The following is a 25,789-nucleotide window of genomic DNA, read 5'->3' as shown; positions in this document are numbered from 1 at the left end:
CGCCATTCTCCTGCCTCAGCCTCCCGAGTAGTTGGGACTACAGGCGCCCGCCACCTCGCCCGGCTAGTTTTTTGTATTTTTTTAGTAGAGACGGGGTTTCACCGTGTTGGCCAGGATGGTCTCGATCTCCTGACCTCGTGATCTGCCCGTCTCGGCCTCCCAAAGTGCTAGGATTACAGGCTTGAGCCACTGCGCCCGGCCTGGTGAAAAGTTTTGATGTGACATACACTCTGCTCCATGCCTTGTGACAATGAGTGAATGACTCTTGCTTCCCACTCTGACTGTTGTTACTTCTGTAGGAAGCTGCCCTCTGTCGACAGCTCCCCATGGAAGCTGAGACTCTTGCTCCAGTTCAGGCTGCTGTCAACCCACCCACGATGACCCCAGACATGAGATCCATCACTAATAATAGCTCAGATCCTTTCCTCAATGGGTAAGTTAATATTTGGGGGCCACTTATTTTTGTTCTCTTTATTATGTGATCTAGACTATGATATGATCTTTGTTTACATTGGGAAGAGGTGGAGAACTTGAGGGTTGAGGGTGAGGATAAAGGGAGGAAGTGGGAGGAGCTGGCAGAAAATAGAAAGGCAGGGGAAGTCATCTACCTTTTAAAAAAATTTCCAAATTAAAAAATTAGTGATAGGACATAGAGTAAACCCCTAGTCAAGAATTTGAAAATGGGCATGAATTTATATATTTTTTAAACATGATAGTGTTGTTTAGTACTTATACTTGGAAGAATCTTGTGGTTTTATGTAACCAACAGGGGATAAAAGCATGCCATATGGCAAGTTGAGAACAGAACAATTAAGAAATGATGTTCAGCCAGGCGCGGTGGCTTATGCCTGTAATCCCAGCACTTTGGGAGGCCGAGGCAGGCGGATCACCTGAGGTCGGGAGTTCGAGACCAGTCTGACGAACATGGAGAAACCCCGTCTCTATTGAAAATACAAAATTAGCAGGGCGTGGTGGTGCATGCCTGCAATCCCAGCTACTCAGGAGGCTGAGGCAGGAGAATTGCTTGAACCCGGGAGGCGGAGGTTGCGGTGAGCCGAGATTGCACCATTGCACTCCAGCCTGGGCAACAAGAGTGAAACTCTGTCTCAAAAAAAAAAAAAAAAAAAAAAGATGATGTTCAGGGTGAAATGTGAATAAGATCTATAGTTTAGTAATTAGTATTCTACAATGTCAGGTTTCTGGTTTTGGTAATTGCACTATGGCTATGTAAGATGTTATCACTGGGGAAGCTGGTGAAGGGTACATGGGAACTCTCTGTACTCTTGCTGTGTCTTCTATGTGAGTTTAAAATAATTTCACAATTTAAAAAGTAATTAAAACAAAGGAGCAAAAAGGAAAGAGAATTTAGCCAGAAATATCTTCATGAGCAGAAGTAGTTTTTAAATCAGATAAAAAAGGCAATTCTGTATTTCCTATGCCTTTTCTTCTGCCCTTGCAGAGACATCTGGCAAACAAACAAATACAATTATGAACATTATTAAAGATAGAGATAAAAACAAACAGAAGCTGAAATAATAAGTAATGGAGGTTTCAAGTTGTTAATTTTATAGTATTTGAAATACAGAGAAGTACAAAGAATAATGTGAATTACCCATGTACCCACTACCCAGATTTGCCATATTTTCATTTAACCTTATTTTTTAATAAATAAAATATTACAATTAATATTTGAATCCATCCCCCCCCCACCACTGAAATCTCATTTCTTTTCCCTTCTGTCCCCAGTGGTAGCCATTATTCAGAAACTGGTATGTGTCCATCACACAGACTTTTATACCTCTTACTGCCTTTAGTGTATGTATCCATAAGCAATATTCTACATTGTTTTCTGTTTTTTTTTTTAAGTTTTACATAAATGGTGTCATACTCTGTATGTCGAAGAGTGTTTAAATGGTTATTTTGAGGTGAAAAGGAAATCAGTGTCAATTCACTGTGAATGGCCACACCTGATTACTTTCATTTTCATGAGGATATGTATTTCAAAATTAAAACTTTCCTTCCTCCCCAACCTGGAAAGTTGGGCAGAATGGCACAACTACACTAGTTTAGAGCTTTTGTGACTGTGTTTTAATTTTGAGATTTATTTAGTGGGCTTGCATTGAAGTTTCTTCATCTTTTGCTCTGCAGAGGGCCATATCATTCGAGGGAGCAGAGCACTGACAGTGGTCTGGGGTTAGGGTGCTACAGTGTCCCCACAACTCCGGAGGACTTCCTCAGCAACGTGGATGAGATGGATACAGGTAGGAGCAAAGCCTGCAAGCACTTACAGTGGGCTTGTGTTTTTTAAATGTTCTCTTCGGTCATCTCAATTTTCTTTTTCTTTTCTTTTTATAATTTCAACTTTTATTTTATATTTGGGGGTACACGTGCAGGTTTGCTACATGGTTATGTTTTGTGATGCTGGGGTTCGGGATATGATTGCTCTCGTCACCCAGGTAGTGAGCATAGTACCCGATAGTTTGTTTTTCACCCCTTGTTCCTCCCCACTCCCAGTAGTTCCTAGTGTCCATAAAAATGTTGAAAAAAAATGGAATGCTTCATCAATTTACATGTCATTCTCATGCAGGGGCCATGCTTATCATTCCAGTTTTAGTATATGTGCTGCCAAAGTGAGTACGGTCATCTCAATTTTAAAATCCAACCAGAAACACACAATCTCAAAAACAACATCAAATAACAACTGAAAAGCCACTGAACCCCCAGGCACTATTAATAAACTGTAGCCCCTTCCTCATAGATTACACAAGTATAGTTTTACATCTGGGCACAGGATTTTAAATTCTGTGTGTGTGTGTGTGTGTGTGTTTTAATTCATCTTTGCTCCATATAGTCCCTTCCTCACAATTGCATCAAGACACCACTGTCTGCTTTGCCATGGTTCCACAGTGGGGTATTCGTGCTGTTCTAGTTTTCAGTTGTAGTATATGGGCCACCCTTTCTCCTGGAAAGTGACACTGGTTTATAGTTCCAGTACCCAAATTTTTTCATGTCATTCACTGCATTTGAAAAGCAATTGGGGCCGGGCGTGGTGGCTCAAGCCTGTAATCCCAGCACTTTGGGAGGCCGAGATGGGTGGATCACGAGGTGGCGGGCGCCTGTAGTCCCAGCTACTCGGGAGGCTGAGGCAGGAGAATGGCATGAACCTGGGAGGCAGAGCTTGCAGTGAGCTGAGATCCGGCCACTGCACTCGAGCCTGGGCGACAGAGCGAGACTCTGTCTCAAAAAAGAAAAAAAAAGAAAAGAAAAGAAAAGAAAAGAAAAGAAAAGAAAATGGCAGTGGGCATTTGGAATGTTGAGCAGCTCAGAGGATTCAAAATTGTCAGTTCCAAGTTCCAACATGGTAACGACATCCTCCCTCGGCAATTAAAGAGAAGAGAGTCCCAGCCTGTGTCCCCCAGCCTGTGCATCCTTCAGGTCCAGCCTCAGCAGGCTTCCTGATTACCTTTCTTTTTCTTCTTTTCTCAAGGAGTGAGACTTCTAATTGCAGAAACTGAAATTAGTCTTATTAGCCTTATCTAGACTTAATTATGAAAGTCATAAACTCACAGAAGATATTCTAGAACCAAAAATGAATGACAGCAGGGTGTCCACTGTTTGGAGTTATTCATGCAAATTCCTCCTCCATTATCATTGATGATAGAAAAGGAATTGTTTTGTATTGAAAATAAAAAATTGCTTCCCCCAAAGTGTTTGCCATAGTGCCTGTGGTTTTTTGCACTCCACTCTTACATGGCTCCTCTTTGTGTTGTGAATCTAAATTGTTGGAAAGACCAAGAGTCAAACTCATAGCCAGGTGTCTTACAAATGCAGTAAATTAAAGCTCCTCCCCCCGTGTCTTTCGTGTAGGTTGTCATCTTTGCGTTGAGAAGATTGCAAAGACTGTCTTGTGAGGAGTCACAAGTTTATTACTTAAGTTCTCCTCCCCATCCCCGCCGACAACCCCCTGCCCCTTTATCTCTCTCTCTCTCTCTCTCTCTCTCTCTGTTTTTTGAGTGTGAGATTTATTTTACTGTCTTTGGAATAGCCTTAGAAAGTGGCTCCTTTCTATGTTTAATAATTGTTTACTATCATCTTCTAAACGCTGGGCAGCCTGTAAGGATAAAAAGCAAAGTTAAGGAAAAAAGTTCAGGAGATCTAAATCTAAGTTTGGCATTCAAAAAAACAAAACCATAAAAGAGGATGGATTCTACTCTATGTCTCTTTAAAATAACCTCAAGTGGGTAAGTAGGGAGCGTTTTATTTTGAAGCCATAATGTGGAATTAAATGATGTCCTGAAAAGAACATAGTTTCAGCCAACAGGCAGCCTGAGCTGAATCCTTGCTTCTCCATTCCTAGTAGCGCCTTTGGGTAAGTTACATAGCCTCCATGAGCCTCAGATTTCTCACCCATAAAGTAGGAGTGATATGGTCATGGCAGAGTTGTGAGGAGTCATGAGATCACAGAGCCCAGCTCAAAGTGCTCTTCTCCAGTAAGAAGGCTGATGTCACGCACACAATGGACTTGATCGTGTCAGAGTGCCAGGTTAACCTGGTTAAGTGAGAGTCAACTCGTTGAGTGTGGGGCCACCTCTGTGAAGTCTTTGTAGGAACTGGACATAAATCTTCTCAAGGGGAGAAATGTAATTATACAGTAACAAGATGAGTGAAAGCTGTGGGGGCAGGCAGAGCTCAAATGTAGCTAGGAAAGATCTGTCAGGCCGTGGACCATGCGCTGGCCACATGCTGAAGGGAAACGAGCCAGCTGAGCACTCCATTTGCAAAACATACATGGAAACAACAGCTGGGCTTGGTGCAAAGATCCAGTAAAAGGAATAACATGAGCAAGAGCTGGGAAATCATCCATCCTTCCAGAATATTCTGCAGTAATCACACCCTTTTAAGAATTGCCCTGTGGCTGGGCACAGTGGCTGACGCCTGTAATCCCAGCACTTTGGGAGGCCGAGGCGGGTGGATCACCTGAGGCCAGGAGTTCGAGACCAGCCTGACCAGCATGGAGAAATCTCATCTCTACTAAGAATACAAAATTAGCTGGGCGTGATGGCACATGCCTGTAATTCCAGCTACTCAGGAGGCTGAGGCAGGAGAATTGTTTGAACCTGGGAGGCAGAGGTTGCGGTGAGCCGAGATTGTGCCACTACACTCTAGCCTGGCCAACAAGAGCGAAACTCCATCTTAAAAAAAAAAAAAAAAGAATTGCCTTATGTTGTTTGTCTCTTCCACTTTCTAAGTGGATAAACTGCAAAGACCAAAAATATTACTATGAGATTGCAGAGCTGCTTCTAGTTTAAGATTGTTAACCTTAATGAAGAAGCTTAGCCAGTATCCTCATGCCTTTAATCCTGAGAAGAAAGGATAAGAGGATTTTTTTTTTTTTCTTTTTGAGACAAGGTCTCATTCTGTCACCCAGGCTGGAGTGCAGTGGTGTGATCTCAGCTCATTGTAACCTCCACCTCCTGGGTTCAAACGAGTCTCGGGCCTCAGCCTCCTGAGTAGCTGGGATTACAGGGGTGTGCCACCACACCTGGCACTGTTTTGTTTTTTTTTTGTTGTTGTTTTTCATATTTTTAGTAGAGACAGGGTTTCACCATGTTGGCAAGGCTGTTCTTGAACTCCTGGCCTCAGGTGATCCACCCACTTCGGCCTCCCAAAGTGCTGGGATTAAAGGCATGAGCCACTATAACCGGCCTAGGAATACTTTAAAACAGAGATTTTGCTTGGCTAACAATTATATTTTGAGTATTTGAAAGTTAAAATGGGAAATGAGTAGAAATGAATGATTCTAACTGGAGATAAAGAGAAAAAAAGACATCCAGCACTTCAGATCAGATAGTTTTTTAGAACAGATACTTTTTAGAGCCTCATTTTTATCTGTTACACTCTAGTAAGTAGAAGAAAGTTATTTTGGATTTTGTTTTTTATTTTATGTTGTTTTTCAATATCAGTAACACTGTATTGAGGTCATATTGTTGAATTTGATTTAATTTTTCAGATTACTGCCCTTTGCAATGAAAATACTGTAAAATATTGTCCAGGAATCATTGATATTTTGTGACTTCTAGAAAAGCCATTGTGTTTTGCTATCACCAAAATCCAAATTGGATTATGGTTTCTTCATCATTTGGAAGGATATAATTTTTCTCCTTGGAAAACACAGATTGCTAAAGTGAACTTTCTGCAATTTTGCTTAAAATAGTGGAACTTCCCTGCATACTTTTCAGGAAGGCTACTGCACTTGTAACACACAAAAGATAATTTAACACGTTTTTAAAAAATGACGTTATGGTAGAAGCTGACCTTAGTTATCAATGCTTCTCAATTTTTGAAGTAGATATTATCTCTTCAGAAAATTGTTTGAGACTGTTTGAATTAACCTGTTGTTTTGATATTGTATAATTAATAGTGGCTGAAGACCTAGGTTTTTCTTTCTCTCAGGACAATCAACATTTATCATATTTTTATATGTATATAACTTTGTATATGTCAATGACACCTAGAGCCACGGATGTGTGGCAGACACTGTATGGCACTGTACTCCAACTTTTGTAGAAGGTGCTTATAATCCCAATTTCCAGATGGGTAAACTGAGAATCAAGCAAGTTAAATGTGTCTAAGCTTACACAGTCACAAAGCTCGATCTAATGACACAAAAGTCAGTAGTGCATTCTGTCCCATACTATTACACATAAAGAACCTATATTCTTCATGTCATATCCCAGACACCTACTTTTCCTCTAGTACAGCATTTGCTCAACTGTGTTCTGTAGAACTTCAATTTTATTAGGATACACATACTGTCAAAGTAGGTTTAGGTGATTAAATGGGTTTAGGAAATAGTGGCTTAAAGAAAACAAAAGATTTCTTTTTTTATTTTTTATTTCGATATGCACTAAAGTTTTTTTTTTCTTTCTTTTTCTTTCTTTCTTTCTTTCTTTTTATTATACTTTATGTTCTAGGGTGCATGTGAACTGGCTAGCCATAAATAGAAAGCTGAAACTGGATCCCTTCCTTACACCTTATACAAAAATTAATTCAAGATGGATTAGAGACTTAAATGTTAGACCTAAAACCATAAAAACCCTAGAAGAAAACCTAGACAATACCATTCAGGACATAGGCATGGGCAAGGACTTCATGTCTAAAACGCCAAAAGCAATGGCAACAAAAGCCAAAATTGACAAATGGGATCTAATTAAACTAAAGAGCTTCTGCACAGCAAAAGATTTCTTTACTCTAAGACTCAAAGCCTTAGCATGCTTATATGCATTTTGGCTCATATGCTTGTGAGAAAGGTAGATAGTTGTAGGGTGCAGGTATTAGCAGAAAGAGGGAGAACGCCTGCAGAACTCCCTTTATAAATAATGCCTAAAGCCATCAATGAAGACAACTTTTTATTTACCTGGTTAAAAGAAGCTTCACATCATTCTCTTTGAACATAAAGAAGGATGGTATGGATAAACACAAGTTTACAATGAAACCTGTTGATTATAGTTCTGTAATAACGCGTTTATTACAGACAGGGCCTCTCTACTCTTTTGTAAAACAGTTCTTCACACCTTTGTCATGGGAAGGCACAGATCATAGATCAGATCAACAGTGCCTTTCACATGCTCCTTTCTTATCTCCTTGGCCTTTTCCATTCTGGACCACATCTGTCCAGAAATAATTTTCGATTTCTTCCACATCTCTGTACCTCCTATGAGTAAGAGTCAATAATATGGTAGTTGAAGACATGAAGGTGAGTGTTGTGTTAATACTTGAACAGTTCCTCCTTCAAGAGCCTAAAAGAAGGAATTAAAATGGTTTCTTTTCATTCTGTTATAGGAGAAAACGCAGGACAAACACCCATGAACATCAACCCCCAACAGACCCGTTTCCCTGATTTCCTTGACTGTCTTCCAGGAACAAACGTTGACTTAGGAACTTTGGAATCTGAAGACCTGATCCCTCTCTTCAATGATGTAGAGTCTGCTCTGAACAAAAGTGAGCCCTTTCTAACCTGGCTGTAATCACTACCATTGTAACTTGGATGTAGCCATGACCTTACATTTCCTGGGCCTCTTGGAAAAAGTGATGGAGCAGAGCAAGTCTGCAGGTGCACCACTTTCTGCCTCCATGACTCGTGCTCCCTCCTTTTTATGTTGCCAGTTTAATCATTGCCTGGTTTCGATTGAGAGTAACTTAAGTTAAACATAAATAAATACTATATTTTCGTTTTCTGCAAGCCTGCATTCTTGCGACAGATTATACAGAATTGTGTCTGCAGGATTGATTATGCAGAATACTTTTCTCTTTCTTCTCTGCTGCCCCGTGGCTAAGCTTTATGAGTGTTAATTGAAATTTATACACCAATTGATTTTAAACCATGAAAAGCTGACCACAGGCAGTTAATTCTGAGGGCAGTGTGGTCCAGGAAATGTGCACAAAATCAGACCTGATTTACAGTTTCAAAAACTGTATTGATGACAGTAGTACCAAATGCTTTAAAAACTATTTAACTTGAGCTTTAAAAATCATTGTATGGATAGTAAAATTCTACTGTATGGAATACAATGTAATTTTGAATCCATGCTGGCTCTGATGGCTCTTATTAGTCTGTATTTACAAAGGCACACAGTCTTATTGTAGCTTATCCTTTGTTATTTTACTGCAGAGCATCTAGACAACTTAGTCCCTCCAGCAGGAGAGTAGCAGCAGCAGCATTAGTCACAGTTCTTACACTATAGATCTTGTGAAAGAGACCAGTTTGGTACTAATTATGAGCATTTTATTCAAACAAAAGGTTTTGAAATATTACAACTTGGGATTTAAAAAATTGCAGCTTAGAATTTGATGGTGGGTTTTGTTTGTTTGTTTGTTTGTTTTTGAGATGGAGTTTTGCTCTTGTTGCCCAGGCTGGAATGCAATGGCACGATCTCGGCTCACTGCAACCTTCACCTTCCGGGTTCAAGCAATTCTCCTGCCTCAGCCTCCCGAGTAGCTGGGACTACAGGCACCCGACACCACGCCCAGCTAATTTTTTGTATTTTTAGTAGAGATGGGGTTTCACCGTCATCGTCAGGCTGGTCTCAAACTCCTGATCTCAGGTGATCCCACCCATCTCAGCCTCCCAAAGTGCTGGGATTACTGGGATGAGCCACTGGGCTCAGCCTTAATGTTTATTTTATAAAGCACTGTAATTTTGTAGCTGATGATAAAAGGTAGCCAAATGTTTTTGATAAATCAGTGGCAACTGTATTTTTGTCTTTTGAAATAACTCTGAAAACATCAGGACAACATAGATTTCAATCTGATAGCATACCACACACAGTGAGCTGTTGCTTTTTAAATTCTGAAGCCTTGTCAGGTTTGCTTTCTAGATTTCAAGTGTTTAAAATAATTCTATCTATGAAACTGAAGGATGAAGCAGATCTCTGACTGACGTGTAAAAAAAAAAATGCCCTTTGAGGGTGTATGGTGGAGAAACATGTTTCTGAATTCAGTAAAATTGATTCCTAAGTATATTATCCTAACCCTGTTTGCTACAGTTGGTATAAAAAAGGCATGAAATATGTATTCAATACCTCTTATGTAACCAAAACCATTTTTTTTATTAGCTTTTAAGGACTGAGAGAGCATCATGTTCAACTGGCACGCAGTCTGCCTGCATTGCCAATGAAGTCCTCAACTGTTTAATATTTCAAACTAATATTATTTATAATCTATGAAGTTAATCTTTTTTGAAAGACATTAATAATTTGAGTCTCTGAGAGGACACTTTCAATTTCCATGGGGGACTTATTTGTTGGGGATCTTAAATAAGATTCCTTTTGATCTACCGGAATATACATGAACAGAGCACATTGGATCATGTTGGAAAGAAGGCAAGTGAAAAGGTCAGAGATGAAGTAGCGAAGTTATGGAATATCGTGGAAAGGATACTAGTTGTGAAATGGAAAGAGACGAGTTATAGTACCCCAAAAGCAAAATAAGTAGGAGATGCAAGAGATGCCCCAAAAGGACAAAGCAACAATTTTCTGTTACCACCTTTATTACCGGAAGACTCTGTGGTAGAAGAAAAGAAGGTTTTGGTGCACCTTATGTGGGAGGAGGAGGGGCAGGGCACGCTGATGCTGAGCATGCAGGCAGACAAGAGCGTAGCCTGCTGTTGCCTCCATCACTGTGAAGTGACTTCTTTTTCCTGAAGGACCCATGGTTTATGTTCCTCTAATTCCTTTCACTCTCCCTAAGCCCTCTGAGAGAGATGAAGGTAGATGATTTTATTGCTACTAAATTGAAGGGAGCACTATTTCTTTTTGTCTTTTGTTAGCTAAAAATTGCAAAAAGAGTTGTACATTCTTGCTTAAAATAAATAAATAAATAAATAAATGATTAAAAAACAAGGGACCTAACAAAACTCAGCAGTGTTACTGTATTTTTAAAAAATATTTTTATAGACTCATTTTCAGGTTATTAAATGTAAGAGAAACAGATACCCCTCTTTTTTTAAGTAGTTAAATCATTGATGATTTATATTACCAATTTTTAGAAGTAATTTTCTAGTAAGCTTATGGCATTAGAAAATACTAGAAGTTTTTTTTAGTTAAATTAGTTAGAACATTTATGAATGAATATAATAAATATTTTTTTTCAGAATGAAATATGGACCCTTTGTGTTTACTAATAGATAAAGCCAGATATAATTTTTTTTGTTTTTAAGGCCACAAAATATGGCCTTTGTTAAAGAACACTAAAGTTAGAAGTCTAAAGTTAGAGCAACTTTTTAATGGCTATTTCCTATTATTGTAAGTGTTAAAACCCCTGCAGAATTCTTGATAAGGTGCTATTTATACTATATTTCTTATTATAAGACAACTGTCTTTAGCCTTTTTAGTACTAGTCTTTTTAGTACTAAATCAATCAGTAAACATCATCATTTCACCCTCAAATTTTGTCACTGAAAAGGCATATCAAATGAAAAATAATTTCAGAGATCTTTCTTTCAAGATATTTTTTCCTGATATTTCCTGATATTTTGTTTTGAAGTAAATACATTGTCAAAACCTAATTGCAATTCTGTTAAATCTAAGTAATTTGTAGACAGTGTTTCACCATATTATTTAGGATGTGAAATGCCATTTCTTTCACTGATTACACCATATACAGGAAGCAGGTAAAACAGTAAAAACTTGATTGTGCTGGTCGATGCCAGCTTGGTTAAAAAGCTCTCTGCAGAAGTGATCTAGAATGACAGAAGTGTTGCTAATTACAAGATGTGTTCTCATGATGTAATTAGAAAGTAACTTCTCAAAGTACAACTTTTATGAAAAAAATAAGCTGTTAGAAAAAGGAAATCGTAGGTTAATTTAATTGGGAGAATGGGCAATTGACAGAGACCATTTTCCTAACACATATATGTGCTAGTACTTTAACTTTTTAAAATTTTACTTCTATGTTTTGTAATATAAAGATTTCTATTTTAAGTTTAGAATGTTATGCGTACCAAAAGTATGCAGCCAAATCGATCAGATCAAACCATTTTACCTGGAGTTTGGTACTGGTTTTTACTTCTGTGATTCTGTATAAGAAAAATAAAGACAATTGAACTTCCACTGGAGCCTTTGGCTTTTCATTATTTGTCTGTGTTCCTTTTACTGGGGGTTTTGGGTGGTACTGAAGGTAGGCTTATGTAACCCTCCTGGTAGACAATGAAAGAAAGAAAAATCTGTAGGCAAACAATTTCTTGGCTCATGTGCCTGGCCTTCAACATTCTAAATGTTTGCAGAATTCTGGTTTCCACTTTATTTACAAAGTCCACTGAGGTTTTTTACATATATATATGTATATACCTTTAAAAAATAAAAAATATACCTTTAAATATATATATATATATAAAAATTACATTGTCCTCCCAACACCCTCACAGATTTGACAAGACCATCAAAAATACAGAATTCTCGCTGGGCACGATGGCTTATGCCCATAATCCCGGCACTTTGGGAGGCTGAGGCAGGAGCATTGCTTGAGCCCAGTAGTTTGAGACCAGCCTGGGTAACATAGTGAGACCTTGTCTCTACAAAAATATACAAAAATTAGCCAGGTATGATGGTGTAGAATATACAACAAACTCTTATAAACTAATAGAAAAAAACAAACAGCCCAGTAGAAATATGGCTCAATAATGTGAATTGAAAGTTTATAGAAGATGAAACTGGGTGGTGACTAATTTACCAACCTCATTCCTAATCAGAAATTTACATAATGACTGGATCCCCAGTGGCTCATAGGCTTGCTGGAACTCTTTCACTGACCTAGACTCTGCCACCTTTTCCTACTGTTTTTTGAAATAGGTTTCCTGTAACTTAAAAGTTTGAGTTGATAAAACCTTCAACTGTAATTAGCAGAGAGTTGCGTTTAGAAATATTTATTTGTAGGGGTCACAGATAGAATATGTCAGGGAGGCTTAGGTCAAAGTAATGCATGGCACATTGGTTTGCAGTTTGAGGACCAGAAGAAGGGTGACAACTCTCCTGGTTTCCCCAGGACTGAGGGCTTTTTCAGACTCAGGAATTTCAGTGTTAAAACTGTCCAATGGGCCAGGCGCGTGGTGGCTCACGCCTGTCGTCCCAGCACTTTGGGAGGCAGAGTTGGGCGAATCACGAGGTCAGGAGATTAAGACTAACCTGGCCAACATGGTGAAACCCCGTCTCTACTAAAATACAAAAAATTAGCCGGGCGCGGTGGCGGGCACCTGTAGTCCCAGCTACTCAGGAGGCTGAGGCAGGAGAATGGCGTGAACCCGGGAGGCGGAGCTTGCAGTGAGCCGAGATCGCGCCACTGCACTCTAGGTTGGTGACAGAGCGAGACTCGGTCTCAAAAACAAAACACAAAACAACAACAGCAACAAAAAACTGTCAAATCAGGAAACGTTGGGAAGTATGTATCATGTACTCATTGGCAGGATGGGCTACATAATTTGCAGGATCTAGTGAAAAATAAAAATATGGGGCCCGTTGCTCAAATTTATAAGAATTTCAAAAAAAAAAAAAAAAAAGAATTTCAAGATGGTGGCAGCAGAGCATTAAACCAAGCGTGGGGCTCCTCTGAGTGTGGGGCCCTGGGTGGGGGCAAGGGATTTATAAAAAAGACAATTGTAAGCATTAATCTGGGAAATTATTAGCATTTTCTCCTAAAATAGCCTCTCACCAAAATTTCCAGGCACTTAGCGGTGTTTCTCATAGTTGGAGAGAGTCAGGTGGGTCTGGGGGCCCTGAGCCTAAGGTGGATTTGGTTTCTCCTGAGGGAACCAAAGAATATAGAATTCTTAAGACCTTCTTTCTTTGACATCCCCCAACATTCTGTCACCAACACCAACCAACCAGCAGAGAGAGAGAGAGAGAGAGAGAGAGAGAGTCCATTAATTCGATCGTCAGTAAGACTTGCTGAGCTCCTGGCATGTTGAAGGCACTAAATAGGCCTAGGAAAAACAAGGATGAAGAAAACTCAATCCCATGGTTTAATCGGGGCCATACATTATGGGACAAAGAGTTATAGGAGCTCAAGGTAGAGAAGGAAAAGAGGTGTGAACAGTCGCAAATAGGTCCCGATGTCTGAGACTTATTCACCAAGGAATTTCCCAGGCATTTCAGGTAAAGGAGACAGCCTACTTGAAAGCACAGAATTTTAAAACAGGAGTGACATAAGGTCCATGGCCCTGGAGAGCGAGAGTGTGAGGGCAATAAGGTGGGAGTTGAGACCAAATAAAGTAGAATGGAGAGTAATCCTTGAAAAGGTTTGTATGCTTCGAATCAGAGTTGGAATTTATCCTATACAACAGAAGCCATAGGAGGATTTTTAATAGTAGAGTGACTTAAAGAAAACAAGTGAAAAAGTGAAGATGAACCAAAATGGAGAGGAGTTGGTGACCCTCTCCTTGTACAAGGATCTATTTGGTGCTATGAGCATAGGAAGGAATTGAAATCATGGCCTCTGCCTCCACAAAGCTTATATACTACTATGTATTTAGCACAAAGTTAATGCTAATAAAGATCAGGAGAGAAAGATCATTCGGGGGCTTAGTGGTGAGGTAACACCAGGGAAGCCAAGGCAGAGAATTCTGGGGATGGAAAACTGGTGAACAAAGGCACAGAAGGAGAAATGGAAGGGAAACAATATATGCTGACAACCTACTGTGTTCTGCAGTAGGCATCATTAGTTCCTGTATGTGTGTGTATTTTTATTGGAATAGGATTATTGGAATAGGCAGAATTGACATCTTTATAATTAGTCTTTCAATTCCATCTGTTTTCTCAGCTTTCTCAGAAAGGAGATCTGAAGATGAGTAGACAAACAAATGAAACCCTCAATAACCTCAGTCTTGCAAGTCAGGCACTAGTGCCAGCACTATCAGAAATAATAGATATAATTGTAATCTCCTGAGATCTGCTTAACCTTTTTAGGTCTCATTCTTTATTCTCTTTACCTATAAAAGGCTCCCTTTGTTATGGTATAAAACTCTCCCATTCTATCTTCTTCCTTAGTGTTTGAACAAATGTTCTACATTTGTTCGTGTACACAAACATACACTCCTTTTCTTTTTCTCTTTCTTTCTTTCTTTCTTTCTTTCTTTCTTTCTTTCTTTCTTTCTTTCTTTCTTTCTTTCTCTTTCTTCTTTCTTTCTTCTTTCTCTTTCTTTCCTTCCTTTCTTTCTTTCTTTCTTTCTTTCTTTCTTTCTTTCTTTCTTTCTTTCTTTCTTTCTTTCGTTCGTTCGTTTGTTCGTTATATGGCCCAGGCTGGAGTACAGTGGCGTGATCAGAGTGATTCTCCTGCCTCAGCCTCCCAAGTAGCTGGGATTACAGGTGCCTGCCACCACCGCCCAGTTACTTTTTGTATTTTTAGTAGAGATGGAGTTTCACTGTGTTGGCCAGGCTGGTCTCAAACTCCTGACCTTGTGATCTGCCCGCCTCAGCCTCCCAAAGTGCTGGGATTACAAGCGTGAGTCACCGCGCCCGGCCCACACTCCTTTTCTTACAGCACTTCCAAGTCTGATAGCTATAACAGGAGATAGAGAAACTGATATTTTAACTATGACTCTAATCTTTATAAATGGCATAAGTTCAGCAAGCCAAATTAGAATGCATATTTCTCATTACCCAACTAGAAAAGCTGACATTTCTATCATTAGGATTGGACTACTAAATCCAGAAAAAGCCCCCCACCTCCACCAAATATCTTCCCTGGGGAATGGTAATATGATCAATTGGGCTATAAATGGAGAAAACTAATGTGTGGGCTTAGCAGAAATTAACAGTCATTACTGTCTGCACAGTAGAATGATAACCAATTTATGGGATTAGCATAGAGCAAAATAAGAGTTTCAGGGAACCAAAACAAGAGTGAGATATTAATTGGGGAAGAGGAGGCCCGGCACATTCCATGTAGCATACTGAGTTCTGGAGAAGGCGGGGTGTGTGAGGGCTAATAAAAGGCATGTGTGGGCAGTCTCCTTTACAATTCACCTTCATTCCGACAACAAGTTCAGCACTGTGCAGGTATCCATTAATGCTGTGACCTTAGCCAAGTTTCTTTTTTTTTTTTTTTTTGAGACAGAGTCTTTCTCTGTCGCCCAGGCTGGAGTGCAGTGGCGCGATCTCCGCTCACTGCAAGCTCCGACCCCCCGCGTTCACGCCATTCTCCTGCTTCAGCCTCCCGAGTAGCTGGGACTACAGGCGCCCGCCACCTCGCCCGGCTAGTTTTTTTGTATTTTTTAGTAGAGACGGGGTTTCACCGTGTTAGCCAGGATGGTCTCGATCTCCTGGCCTCGTGATCCGCCCGCCTCGGCCTCCCAAAGTGCTGGGATTACAGGCTTGAGCCACCGCGCCCGGCCTAGCCAAGTTTCTTAAAGTCTCAGAACTTAAGTTTCTCTTTCTTTCTTTCTTTCTTTCTTTTTTTTTTTTTTTTTTGACTGAGTTTTGTTCTTGTTGCCCAGGCTGGAATGCAATGGCATGATCTCCTCTCACGGCAACCTCTGCCTCTCAGGTTCAAGCGGTTCTCCTGCCTCAGCCTCTGGAGTAGCTGGGATTACAGGCATGTGCCACCACGCCCAGCTAATTTTGTATTTTTAGTAGAGACAGAGTTTCACCATGTTGGTCAGGCTGGTCTCGAACTCCTGACCTCAGGTGATCCGCCTGCCTCGGCCTCCCAAAGTGTTGGGATTACCGGCGTGAGCCACCGTGCTCGGCGGGAGCTTCAGTTTCTTTACACGTGAAATTGGCATAATAAAAAAAGAGGGGTACAGTGAGAGAGTGCTGAAGATGAAGAGATTTATGTGAAAACCAGTTGTTCACAGGTGGTCAATAAATATTCATTCCCTTCTTTGAGCTTTTCCCTCTCTTGGCCCAGGCCATGTCTTTCTCTGCATCATTTACCACCATCTAACGGTGAGAGACAACGTACTTTTCCATTGTCCCCATTAACTTGTCAGCTGCATGAGAGCAAGGATTTTGTTCGTTTTTTACCTAGCACCTTGAGCCATGCCTGACAGAAACCTTTCCTTTGGGCAGTGCCATCTTGGACTTGTTTGCTGTCACTTCCATGACTTGCATTTATAAGGTTTTTGGAAAATGTTCCTTGATGAGAAAATATTCGAGAAAAATTGGACTATTTAGGAAGATGGGCAAACCTGCTCACGGAGAAATTATCTGCTTAGTGACCTGTTATCTGCTGCCCTCTAATGGCTGAGCCGAATCGCCATTAGCAGGCGGCAGGTGGCTTTGTCACGATGCAGTGAGTGACCAGTGCCTGGCTCAGGGAGTGCAACCAACCAGGGCTGGGAATAGGATGGGGCATTGCTGAAGGGGGAAAGAGAAAGACATGCAGAATACAGACATGTTTGTTTCCTTCTTTGCACTGACCTGTGTGTCCTTTGGTGAGGAGCTCTATGGCTTTTGAGTCAGAATAAAGTTATTAAGTACAAAGAGAGAAAAAAACCAAACTAAAGTCATTTTCAGAGCAGGGTTCACAGTAGAGTCAATGGCTCACCTGCCTTAGAATTTCCCAAGTTGTTGGTGTAAATGTGAATTTCTCAGACCTCCTGAACCTGAAAGAGACTGAGGTCTGAGACTTTGCATTTGTTCAGTGAGCTTCCAGGTGATTCTGGTGCAGTCATGTCTGACACCTGAGGAGTAATCTCCAAACTTTTTTCTTCATCATGGAGCCCCAATGTATGTATGTTTGCTTGTTTATTTTTTAATGTTATAAATTAAATACAAAATGACTGTTCTAGTGTATTGTGTACATTATCAAACATTCAAAAAATGGAAATTTTTAAAGAATAAAAAATGCATTAAAGTTTACATATGAACTTCACATGCCACATTTTGGATGAGTATAATTTATGCTAATTAAATGTTATGTAACTGATCCTTAGGGTGATTGTGATGGCACAACATTCATTTTCCAAGTTTGTGGCCCCAACATCAATAGGCATCACAAGGCAGCAGGATTATCTGCAGAGGTTTTATTTCTGCTTCAATAGCATCACGGGGAATTCTCTTTCTTCCCCTCTCCCTGTTTTTCTACTTCTTCACAATATTCACATTTGATGCTGGGAAAAGTTGTCATGTTTACTCTCTTAACCATGCTGATGTTCCTAGTATTGCAACTTCTGGGTAGGAAACTGAGTGTGGACTGGTAAGTGTGTTGGCATCGTACAGCCTGCAATGCCCAGGTGCTTAAGCAAACACACATATACACCCTTGGAACTACTCCAAGACTGAACCAGTTGCAAAATCATCTGCTGTGAAATCCTGCCTAGAAAGAGCTTTCAATGCATGATTAGACTGCAATCTGGCTCTTAATTTTTCTGGGGTCATGGATCTTTAAGAATGCGATGAAACCTTCAGGTGCTCCAGGGCTGTGAAAAAATAATTCATGTGACCATAGGTACCACTTAAGAGAGTGTAAACACTTCTGTAGTTCTAAGTGTGGACTCTGGGCTGGCAGCATTAGCATCATTAAGGAACTTAATAGAAATGCCCAGCAGGGCATGCTGGCATATGTCTGTAATCCTGGCATTTAGGCCAACGCAGGAGGATAGCTTGAGGCCAGGATAGGAGCCCAGCCTGGGCAACACAGCAAGACTCCGTCTCTACAAAAAGAAAGAGGCTGGGCACCCTGGCTCACACCAGTAATCCCAGCACTTTGGGAGGCTGAGGTGAGGTGGGTGGATCACCTGAGGTCAGGAGTTCAAGACCAGCCTGGCTAACATGGTGAAACCCTGTTTCTACTAAAAATACAAAAAATTAGCCAGGCGTGGTGGGGTGGGCCTGTAATCCCAGCTACTCGAGAGGCTGAGGCAGGAGAATCACTTGAACTCAGGAGGCGGAGTTTGCAGTGAACTGAGATAGCACCACTGCATCCCAGCTTGGGCAATGAAAGAGAAACTCTGTCAAAAAAGAAAGGAAAGGATAAGAAAGGAAAGGAAAGGAAGAAGGAAGGAAGGGAGGGAGGGAGGGAGGGAGGGAAGGAGGGAAAGGAAGGGAGGGAAAGAAAGCGAGAGAAAGAAAGAAAGAAAGAGAAAAGAGAAAGAAAGAAAAGAAAAGAAGCAATGCTCGACCCCCAAGCCTACTGAATCATTAACTTTGGGGTGGGAGCTAGCACTCTGTATTTAGCAAGCCCTCCAGGATCGAGTTTGAGACCACTCCAGAGCAGTTCTCCAACTTGCTTCCTTATTAGAATCACCTGGTGAGTTAAAAATAAAAAGGACTGATGTCTGATGCCTGGCCTCCAAACTCAAATTAATATACCTGAAAGTGGGACCTGAACCGGACACTGGGATTTTTTTAAAGCTCCACAAAGGAGCTAAGCTCTGTAGACCCAAGTTTTACTAATCCAGGCTACTTCTCCTCCTCTTCCTCCTTCTTCTCTCTTCTCTTCTCTCTTCTTCTTCTTCTTCATTCCTCCTCTTCTCCTCTTCTCTTCTTTTTTCTTTCTTCCTTCTTCCTTCTTTCTTTCTTCTTTCTTCTTTCCTCCTCCTCCTCCTCCTCCCCCTCCTCCTTCCTCTTCCTCTTCCTCTTCCTCTTCTTCTTCTTCTTCTTCTTCCTCTTCCTCTTCCTCTTCCTCTTCTTCCTGAGACAGGATCTTGTTCTCTTGCTCAGGCTGTACTACAGTGATACAGTCATAGCTCACTGCAGCCTCAAACTCCCGAGCTCAAGTGATCCTCCTGTCTTAGCCTCCCAAAGTGCTATGATTACAGGCATGAGCCACTGCGCCTGGCCCCAGGCTACTTATGACAACTCCAAAACCAAAGCATGATAGATAGCACTAAAGAGGAACTTAGCAACAGCCTGACTCAATTGCTCTTACTTACTGAGAAGGAAACTGAGGCCCAAAGAGATGGGGAGGCTTTCCAAGGCTACACCATTGCTGAGTATCACAGTTAGCACCCAGTTCTCTCCCTGCTCCAGGAAAGGCCACACAGGGAAATATTGAAATCAAAGCGCTACGGAAGAAGCTTGGAAAGTTGAGATGGGCAAGTTTAAAAGTAGCATGGGAGGTTTAGCTGCCGATCATTGACATCAGCCTCCAGGGGATTTTCCCCTTTGGCCCCATTTCATCAGCACTTGCTGCTCCTTTTCATCCAGCTCGGTTTATTGAGCTTCCCCTTGCCTGACCAGTGGAGTGCAGGAGAGCTGTAGTTCTGCCATTGGACGTCTTTGTATTGACACTTAGGGGGCCAGGCAGGACAGCCAGGTGGTGGGGAGCTTGGGCTTGAGGTCGAGGTGCCCTGGGTTTAATGGCTGCTCTGCCACTGACTAGCTCAGTGCAGTTGGCTTGTTGTGCAGCCTCTTCAAGCTTCAGTTTCCTCAGCTTTCAAATAAGGTGATGATAGCACAGCTATCCCTGAAGGACGTGAAAGGACGGGGTTTGTACCGGAGGGAGAGCTCTTGGAGGGGAGGTGGGCAAGGAAGAAGGGACAGGATCGGCCCGTCACAGAGCAGAGATCGTAGGGAGTTGCCTTTTCTTTTAACTCTGAGGATTATAGAAACCTGCCTCTGCATTCGGGCCTCTTCCACCCAGATGAGGCAAAGCCACTGAATAGAATGACTCGGGAAATAAAGAGCACAGGAGTAAGCACAGGCTGCTGTGTACAGTTCTCTTCATGAGAGGTGCTTTGAGTAATCGCATAAAAATACTGATACTGATTATATTTTAGTTGATCATTTTCCCTAATTCAGGTGAAATGAACAGTAAAAATTATGCCAGTAAAAAAAGTAACACTTTGGCCGGGTGCAGTGGCTCACTTTTGTAATCCCAACACTTCGAGAGGCCGAAGCGGGTGGATCACTTGAGGCCAGCCGTTAGAGACCAGCCTGGCCAACATGGTGAAAACCTTATCTCTACTAAAAATACAAAAATTAGCCTGGCGTGGTGGTGGGCACCTGTAATCCCAGTCACTCGGGAGGCTGAGGCAGGATAATCGCGTGAACCCAGGAGGTAGAGGTTGCAGTGAGCTGAGATCGCACCATTGCACTTCTCCAGCCTGGGCTACAGAACGAGAGACTCTGTCTCAAAAACAAAACAGTCAAAACAAAAAAAACCCAACAAACAACAACAAAAAACACTTTTTATTATTTTCAGTTCTATGTAGGAACCCAAGCATTCCTTCGTAGGTGATTTTAGAATTGGTGAGAAATCTAGCTCAGTGGCTGAGGGAGTGGACTCACCCTCAGATAGTCGGACCATTTATTTGGCTTTGGAGCCTGGATTTCCTATTTGCTGTTTTGGGGGCCCTGGGAAAGTTATTTATTTTTTCTAAGCCTCACTTTACTCTTATGCAAAATGGAGCTTATCATTGTTTCTATATCATAGGCTTGTGTCAAATAAAAACAAACATGGACTTAGATAAGAAGAAACGCTACTCAAAAGGACTATTGCAATAGGGAAAGCTCTCCAATCTCAGGAATTTGCAAATGTCTCAGAGACAAACAGAAAAAGCTTTTCTTTTATTGGGAGAGGTGGGCAGAGCGTAGCAGAAACGGGAAGTTGGACAAGCAAGGGGGCAGAGACTGACAAGGAACAGTTCTCCAGCTAAACTGATAAGGGGGTTTTCGGGCAAGCAGAGCTGAGGCCTGACTAAAATGTGGTCACGACAAAGCAGAGGGTAAGAAATGGGCAGCTGTGAACACGTGGTCAACCACTTGGGCAATCACATCACTTACCAAGGTCTGGGGTTATTTTTATTATGAATGGCCTGATTCCAAAATGCTTGAGCAGCCCTTTCATTTTCCCTTGAGCAGAATAGCTTTGTCACACCATCATAACAATGACAACATCCCACTGAGTGAGCACCTACCATGTGCCAGGCCCAGCGCTTGAAAGAGATGCAAACGCTGATGAGATAGTCTCTGAGTTCTCAGTCCAGGGGGAAGAGCGAGTTAGGCGACCCAACGTGACACAGGCACTCAGACATGGACAGCGTGTCATGGGAGAATGAGGCAGGTTTTCCATAGTGTAGAGGTTGAGAAACCCTGACCCAGACTAAGAAACCACACACATACACAGACAAGAAAGCTAAAAAGCCACTCTCTTCTCTACATCGGGTACAGCCGTTTGGTAATGTGCCAGGCTAAACAGAACTACATTTCCCCAAATTCCCTTTCCTGTGTTTCCTGTTAGGGCGCGCTGCAGGAGGGATTCTTGAGAGCTTTGGAGGCAGAAGAGAAGCAGTATCTGCTTTTTAGCGCACATGCACGGTTGCTATCCGCTGCCTCCCCACGCTAACACAGGACTGCTGGGCCTGCAACCGTTCATCTTCCCCAGGATTCTCCTTCAGTGCCAGGGTCGCCTGGGCCAGGTAGTGTGTCTTTAGCTGCATGACAAAGGGCTCCAGCTTCTGCAGGACACCCATACCGTCAGAGGCAACAAGAATGAACAGGGTTCCAGTCCACCCTCATGGCTGCAGTTCATGCTTGCAGGTTACAGCTTGTTCTTCTCTCTCAGGCTTTACATCCAAGTTTGACTGCCTTGTTGATTGCCTGCTCTGTGGACTTCAAGATCCAGCACCAGACACGAAGACGGCTCTCTTACAGAGACTGTTTAACTAGTTCCAACAATTACGTAAGGTCAAATCCCTGTAGTAAATGTGTGTGTGTGTGTGTGTGTGTGCGTGTGTGTGTGTGTGTATACATAGACATTGATCTCTGATTGAACCCTGATACATGGGGTTAAAGTCAAGGTCACACTATTAATGTTTCTAACACAGGACAAAGTAATTTCGTAGAAAGGTGGATATAGAAAGAGGGCCTATGTCAGTGGCCCTCCCCCATTAATTGTTCTAAACTCTGGACGTATTCTTTTCTTCTTTTCTTTTCTTTTCTTTTTTTCCCTATATCATCTTTGGATGCTTAGATTGTGAATAAATTATGGTATGTCCTAGAATTCTCTTTCTTGCATTTCAAGAGTTGAGTGCCAAGACAGTTATTCCATGTCGTGGTGACTAAATTGGAATGCACTGCATGTGTTTTGATTTCTTTTTTATGAGATCAAACCAGAATCTTCAGCCATATCCTGCTGCCTCCTGGTTCTCTGTAGATTCAAGAATCATGTTTGTTTTGGAACGCTCTATTTGACCCTTTGTGTTTTTACCCCATCTGGAGATCCTCTAGAGCCTCTGTGTCTTCCTTAATCTGCTCAGAGCAGAGCTGTCCTCAGTTCCTGGGCAGACACTACCGGGTTTGAACAGTGAGAGAAGAAGCTGGATGTCACTCACACTCTTTGTTCAGCACCTTGTTATAATGGCTTTTTGCAGACAACTGTACATGTGGCTGGTGAGTTTGAGTGTGAGCCACAAATTCGTTTCATTCCTTTCTTCCCATCATCACTAATAGCTCAGGTCCATGAGCATATTATATATGTGTAGCTGGGTGGTGTTTTGAGATAATAATTTAGGTTTTGTCTTGCTAATATTTCTCTTTTTCCTTTCCTCTATTCAAGTGGATTGTTGGCGCTGTGCTCATCAACCCAGTAGAATGCTAAGGCAGAGTGGAAAATCCCAAGAACGACCCAAAGTAAAGCCTGGTGCAATGGCATACACAGCTAGAAAGCAAATGTGGTCATAGAAAATATAATTTTAATTTTTATACTATGGATCTGTGTACTGAGATCACTCCAGCCTCATGTTTAATTTTCACATAGACATCCACTTTCCTACTTGTTTTGTCGATTCTTTTTAAAAATTATTGTTATTATTATTTGTTTGAGATGGAGTCTCACTCTGTCACCCAGGCTGGAGTGCAGTGGCATGATCATAGGTCACTGCAACCTCCGCTTCCAGGTTCAAGTGATTCTCCTGCCTCAGCCTCCCGAGGAGCTGGGATTACAGGCACCCACGGCCACACCTGGCTAATTTTTGCATTTTTAGTAGAGACGGGATTTCACCATGTTGGCCAGGCTGGTGTTGAACTCCTGACCTCAAGTGATCTGCCAACCTCCCAGAATGTTGGGATTACAGGCGTGAGCCACTGTGCCCAGCCTTAAATTATTTTTTAATTTTTTTTTTTTAGCCTGTCACTCAGGCTGGAGTGCAGTGGCATGATCATGGCCTCCACCTGCCAGGCTCAATGAATCCTCCTGCCTCAGCCTCCAAGTAGTTGGGACTAGAGTCATGTGTCACCAGGCTTGGCTAATTTTTCTATTTTTTGTAAAGACAGGGTCTTACTATGTTATCTAGGCTGGTCTTGAACTCTGGGCTCAAGTGATCCTCCTGCTTTGGCCTCCCAAAGTGCTGGGATTACAGGTGTGAGCCACTGCACCTAGCCTTGTCTATTCATTGTTGAAATATTCCATTTATTTCAGGGCAAAGGACACTACTTCACTTAGAGTGCAGGAGAAAGAAAATCAAGGGCTCTGGCACCTCCATTCACACAACAAATTTATGAATTGCTGAATATGTGCTAGGTTAGGTACTCCTTAGTACCTAGACTTGAATCAGATTCTTTTCTTGGTTCAAGTAACTTGTAGTCCAAAGCATAGAAAAATAAAGAAATGTACTCCATTAAGCAAAATGAAGTTGGCAACTCCCATAACAGAAGTTTCTGGACAGTCTGAAGACCAACCTTGAGGTGTGTGTGTGCATACAGAGATCTCTAAGGGAGAGGTGCACTCATCTTTACCCTTTGTTTCCTGTCTCTTCCTTTTAAGTCCTCTTATCCATAGTAAGCAATTTCCTCTAACTTTATGGTAACTGGTTTTGAAAAATGGCCTTTTGTGAAAACTCATCAAAAGTTATTTCAGTTCTTCATCTATAAAATAATGAGAGCAGATTTCATGATGATTACAATTGCTTTTTATCTAAAATAATGAATCCCTGCAAACCCCTGGATAAAGAATTGATGCCTCTTAGCCACATTCAAATTCCCTCATCAAAGAACTCAGGCAAGTGAATCAGTCCTAATAGCCCAACATCTCTGAACTTCAGAACATCATTACCCCGGAACATCATTACCTGGGTCACCGTTTAGTATTTAGCATGTACTACCTTGTATTCGCCTGTGATATGTGAGCTCCTGGTAGGCAGTAATGGGGTCTGACTCGGTCTTCATCCTTGTACCTGCAGGTGGTGTTCTAAGGCAATGGTTGCTCAAAGTGCCTGGTTTTCGACATCACTTGGTGAACTTTAAAAAATGAAATGACTGGCAGGGCGTGGTGGCTCATGCCTGTAATCCCAGCAGTTTGGGAGGCTGAGGCGGGTGGACCACCCGACGTCTGGAGTTCGAGACCAGTCTGCCCAATGTGGCGAAACCCTGTCTCTACTAAAAATACAAAAACTAGCCAGGCATGGTGGTGGGTGCCCGTAATCCCAGCTACTCGGGAGGCTGAGGCACGAGAATCGCTTGAGCCTGGGAGGCAGAGGTCGCAGTGAGCTGAGATGGCTGTGCCACTGCACTCCAGCCTGGGTGACAGAGAGCGAGACTCCGTCTCAAACAAACAAACAAACAAACAAAAACAAAAAGACTGACCAAAAAACAGACTTCCATATATCATGCCCAGATTTGTAGATTCAGTGGGTCTAGGTTGCAGCTCGGAAATCTGTAATTTTAGAACATTCCCTAGGTAATTTTGATGATCAGCCATGTTTGAAAACAAATGGTCTAAACTGAATCGAAACCCTGTATATGTGTGTGTGTGTGTGTGTGTGTGTGTGTAGTTCCTGCAATGAGATCTTCAATGTCTATATGCCTTTCTTGCTTCTGCCTATTGAGTTTCAGGTGCCTGCCACAATCCCTGATCTTACAGAATTCTCATTGTAGTGAGGTCAAAACTATAGTGTTTAACTCTTTGTGTTTTCAGTGCCTAGCCCCTCAGGGGCCAGCACACTGTAGGTGACCATTAATTACTTTATTGCTGGCTTTGACAAACCCAGTTTTCAGTGTGCCTGACCTACATGGTGCAGCCTATTAGCTTGGCAGGGGCAGGAGGGAGACTTTCTGGCTCGGACTTCCCTGAGGCCCTTCTTATTGCACACAGTCATGTTGGCAGCCCCACAGGCCCTTGCTTCACCCTTGGTGACTTCAAAATTTCCTGTATGACTGACTGTCTTTCAAGTGTCCTTTTACAGACGGGGAAACTGAGACTTTGAAAATAACTGTCCCGGGACCCCTAAGCTGGTTTGTGGTGGAGTTGGAGTTTGAACACAAATCAACAGAATGGATCTGATGCCCTATTAGTGGCTGACTCATAAAACCAGTTAGTCTTAATATGACACGTAGAATAATAACACTTATGACCTTAA

At 41.8% G+C, this 25,789-nt stretch overlaps 1 protein-coding gene, 1 long non-coding RNA gene and 1 pseudogene across 2 annotated transcripts in view; 2 read left to right on the top strand and 1 right to left on the bottom strand.

Moving 5' to 3' along the window:
* Nucleotides 1-11,629, top strand: part of LOC105463670 (WW domain containing transcription regulator 1) — a 143,901-nt gene extending 132,272 nt beyond the window's left edge. Inside the window, exons 5-7 of the mRNA XM_011710887.2 lie at nucleotides 300-433; nucleotides 2,149-2,261; nucleotides 7,843-11,629. Coding sequence (XP_011709189.1) covers nucleotides 300-433; nucleotides 2,149-2,261; nucleotides 7,843-8,027 — 432 coding nt within the window. The 3' untranslated portion in view covers nucleotides 8,028-11,629. The remainder of the gene's footprint in view (nucleotides 1-299; nucleotides 434-2,148; nucleotides 2,262-7,842) is intronic.
* Nucleotides 2,543-2,638, bottom strand: LOC112423482 (U6 spliceosomal RNA; annotated as a pseudogene).
* A 1,767-nt stretch (nucleotides 11,630-13,396) lies between the features above and the next one.
* Nucleotides 13,397-24,757, top strand: LOC112423476 (uncharacterized). The gene is made up of 3 exons (XR_011619797.1): nucleotides 13,397-13,646; nucleotides 21,676-21,853; nucleotides 22,000-24,757. It is a non-coding gene; the product is annotated as an uncharacterized lncRNA (long non-coding RNA).
* Nucleotides 24,758-25,789: the final 1,032 nt, after the last annotated feature.

This window comes from Macaca nemestrina, chromosome 2 (genome assembly GCF_043159975.1).
Source record: "Macaca nemestrina isolate mMacNem1 chromosome 2, mMacNem.hap1, whole genome shotgun sequence".
Taxonomy (NCBI): Eukaryota; Metazoa; Chordata; class Mammalia; order Primates; family Cercopithecidae; genus Macaca; species Macaca nemestrina.
The sequence above is the reverse complement of the archived record's forward strand: the minus strand, read 5'-3'. Positions and strand labels throughout refer to the sequence as shown.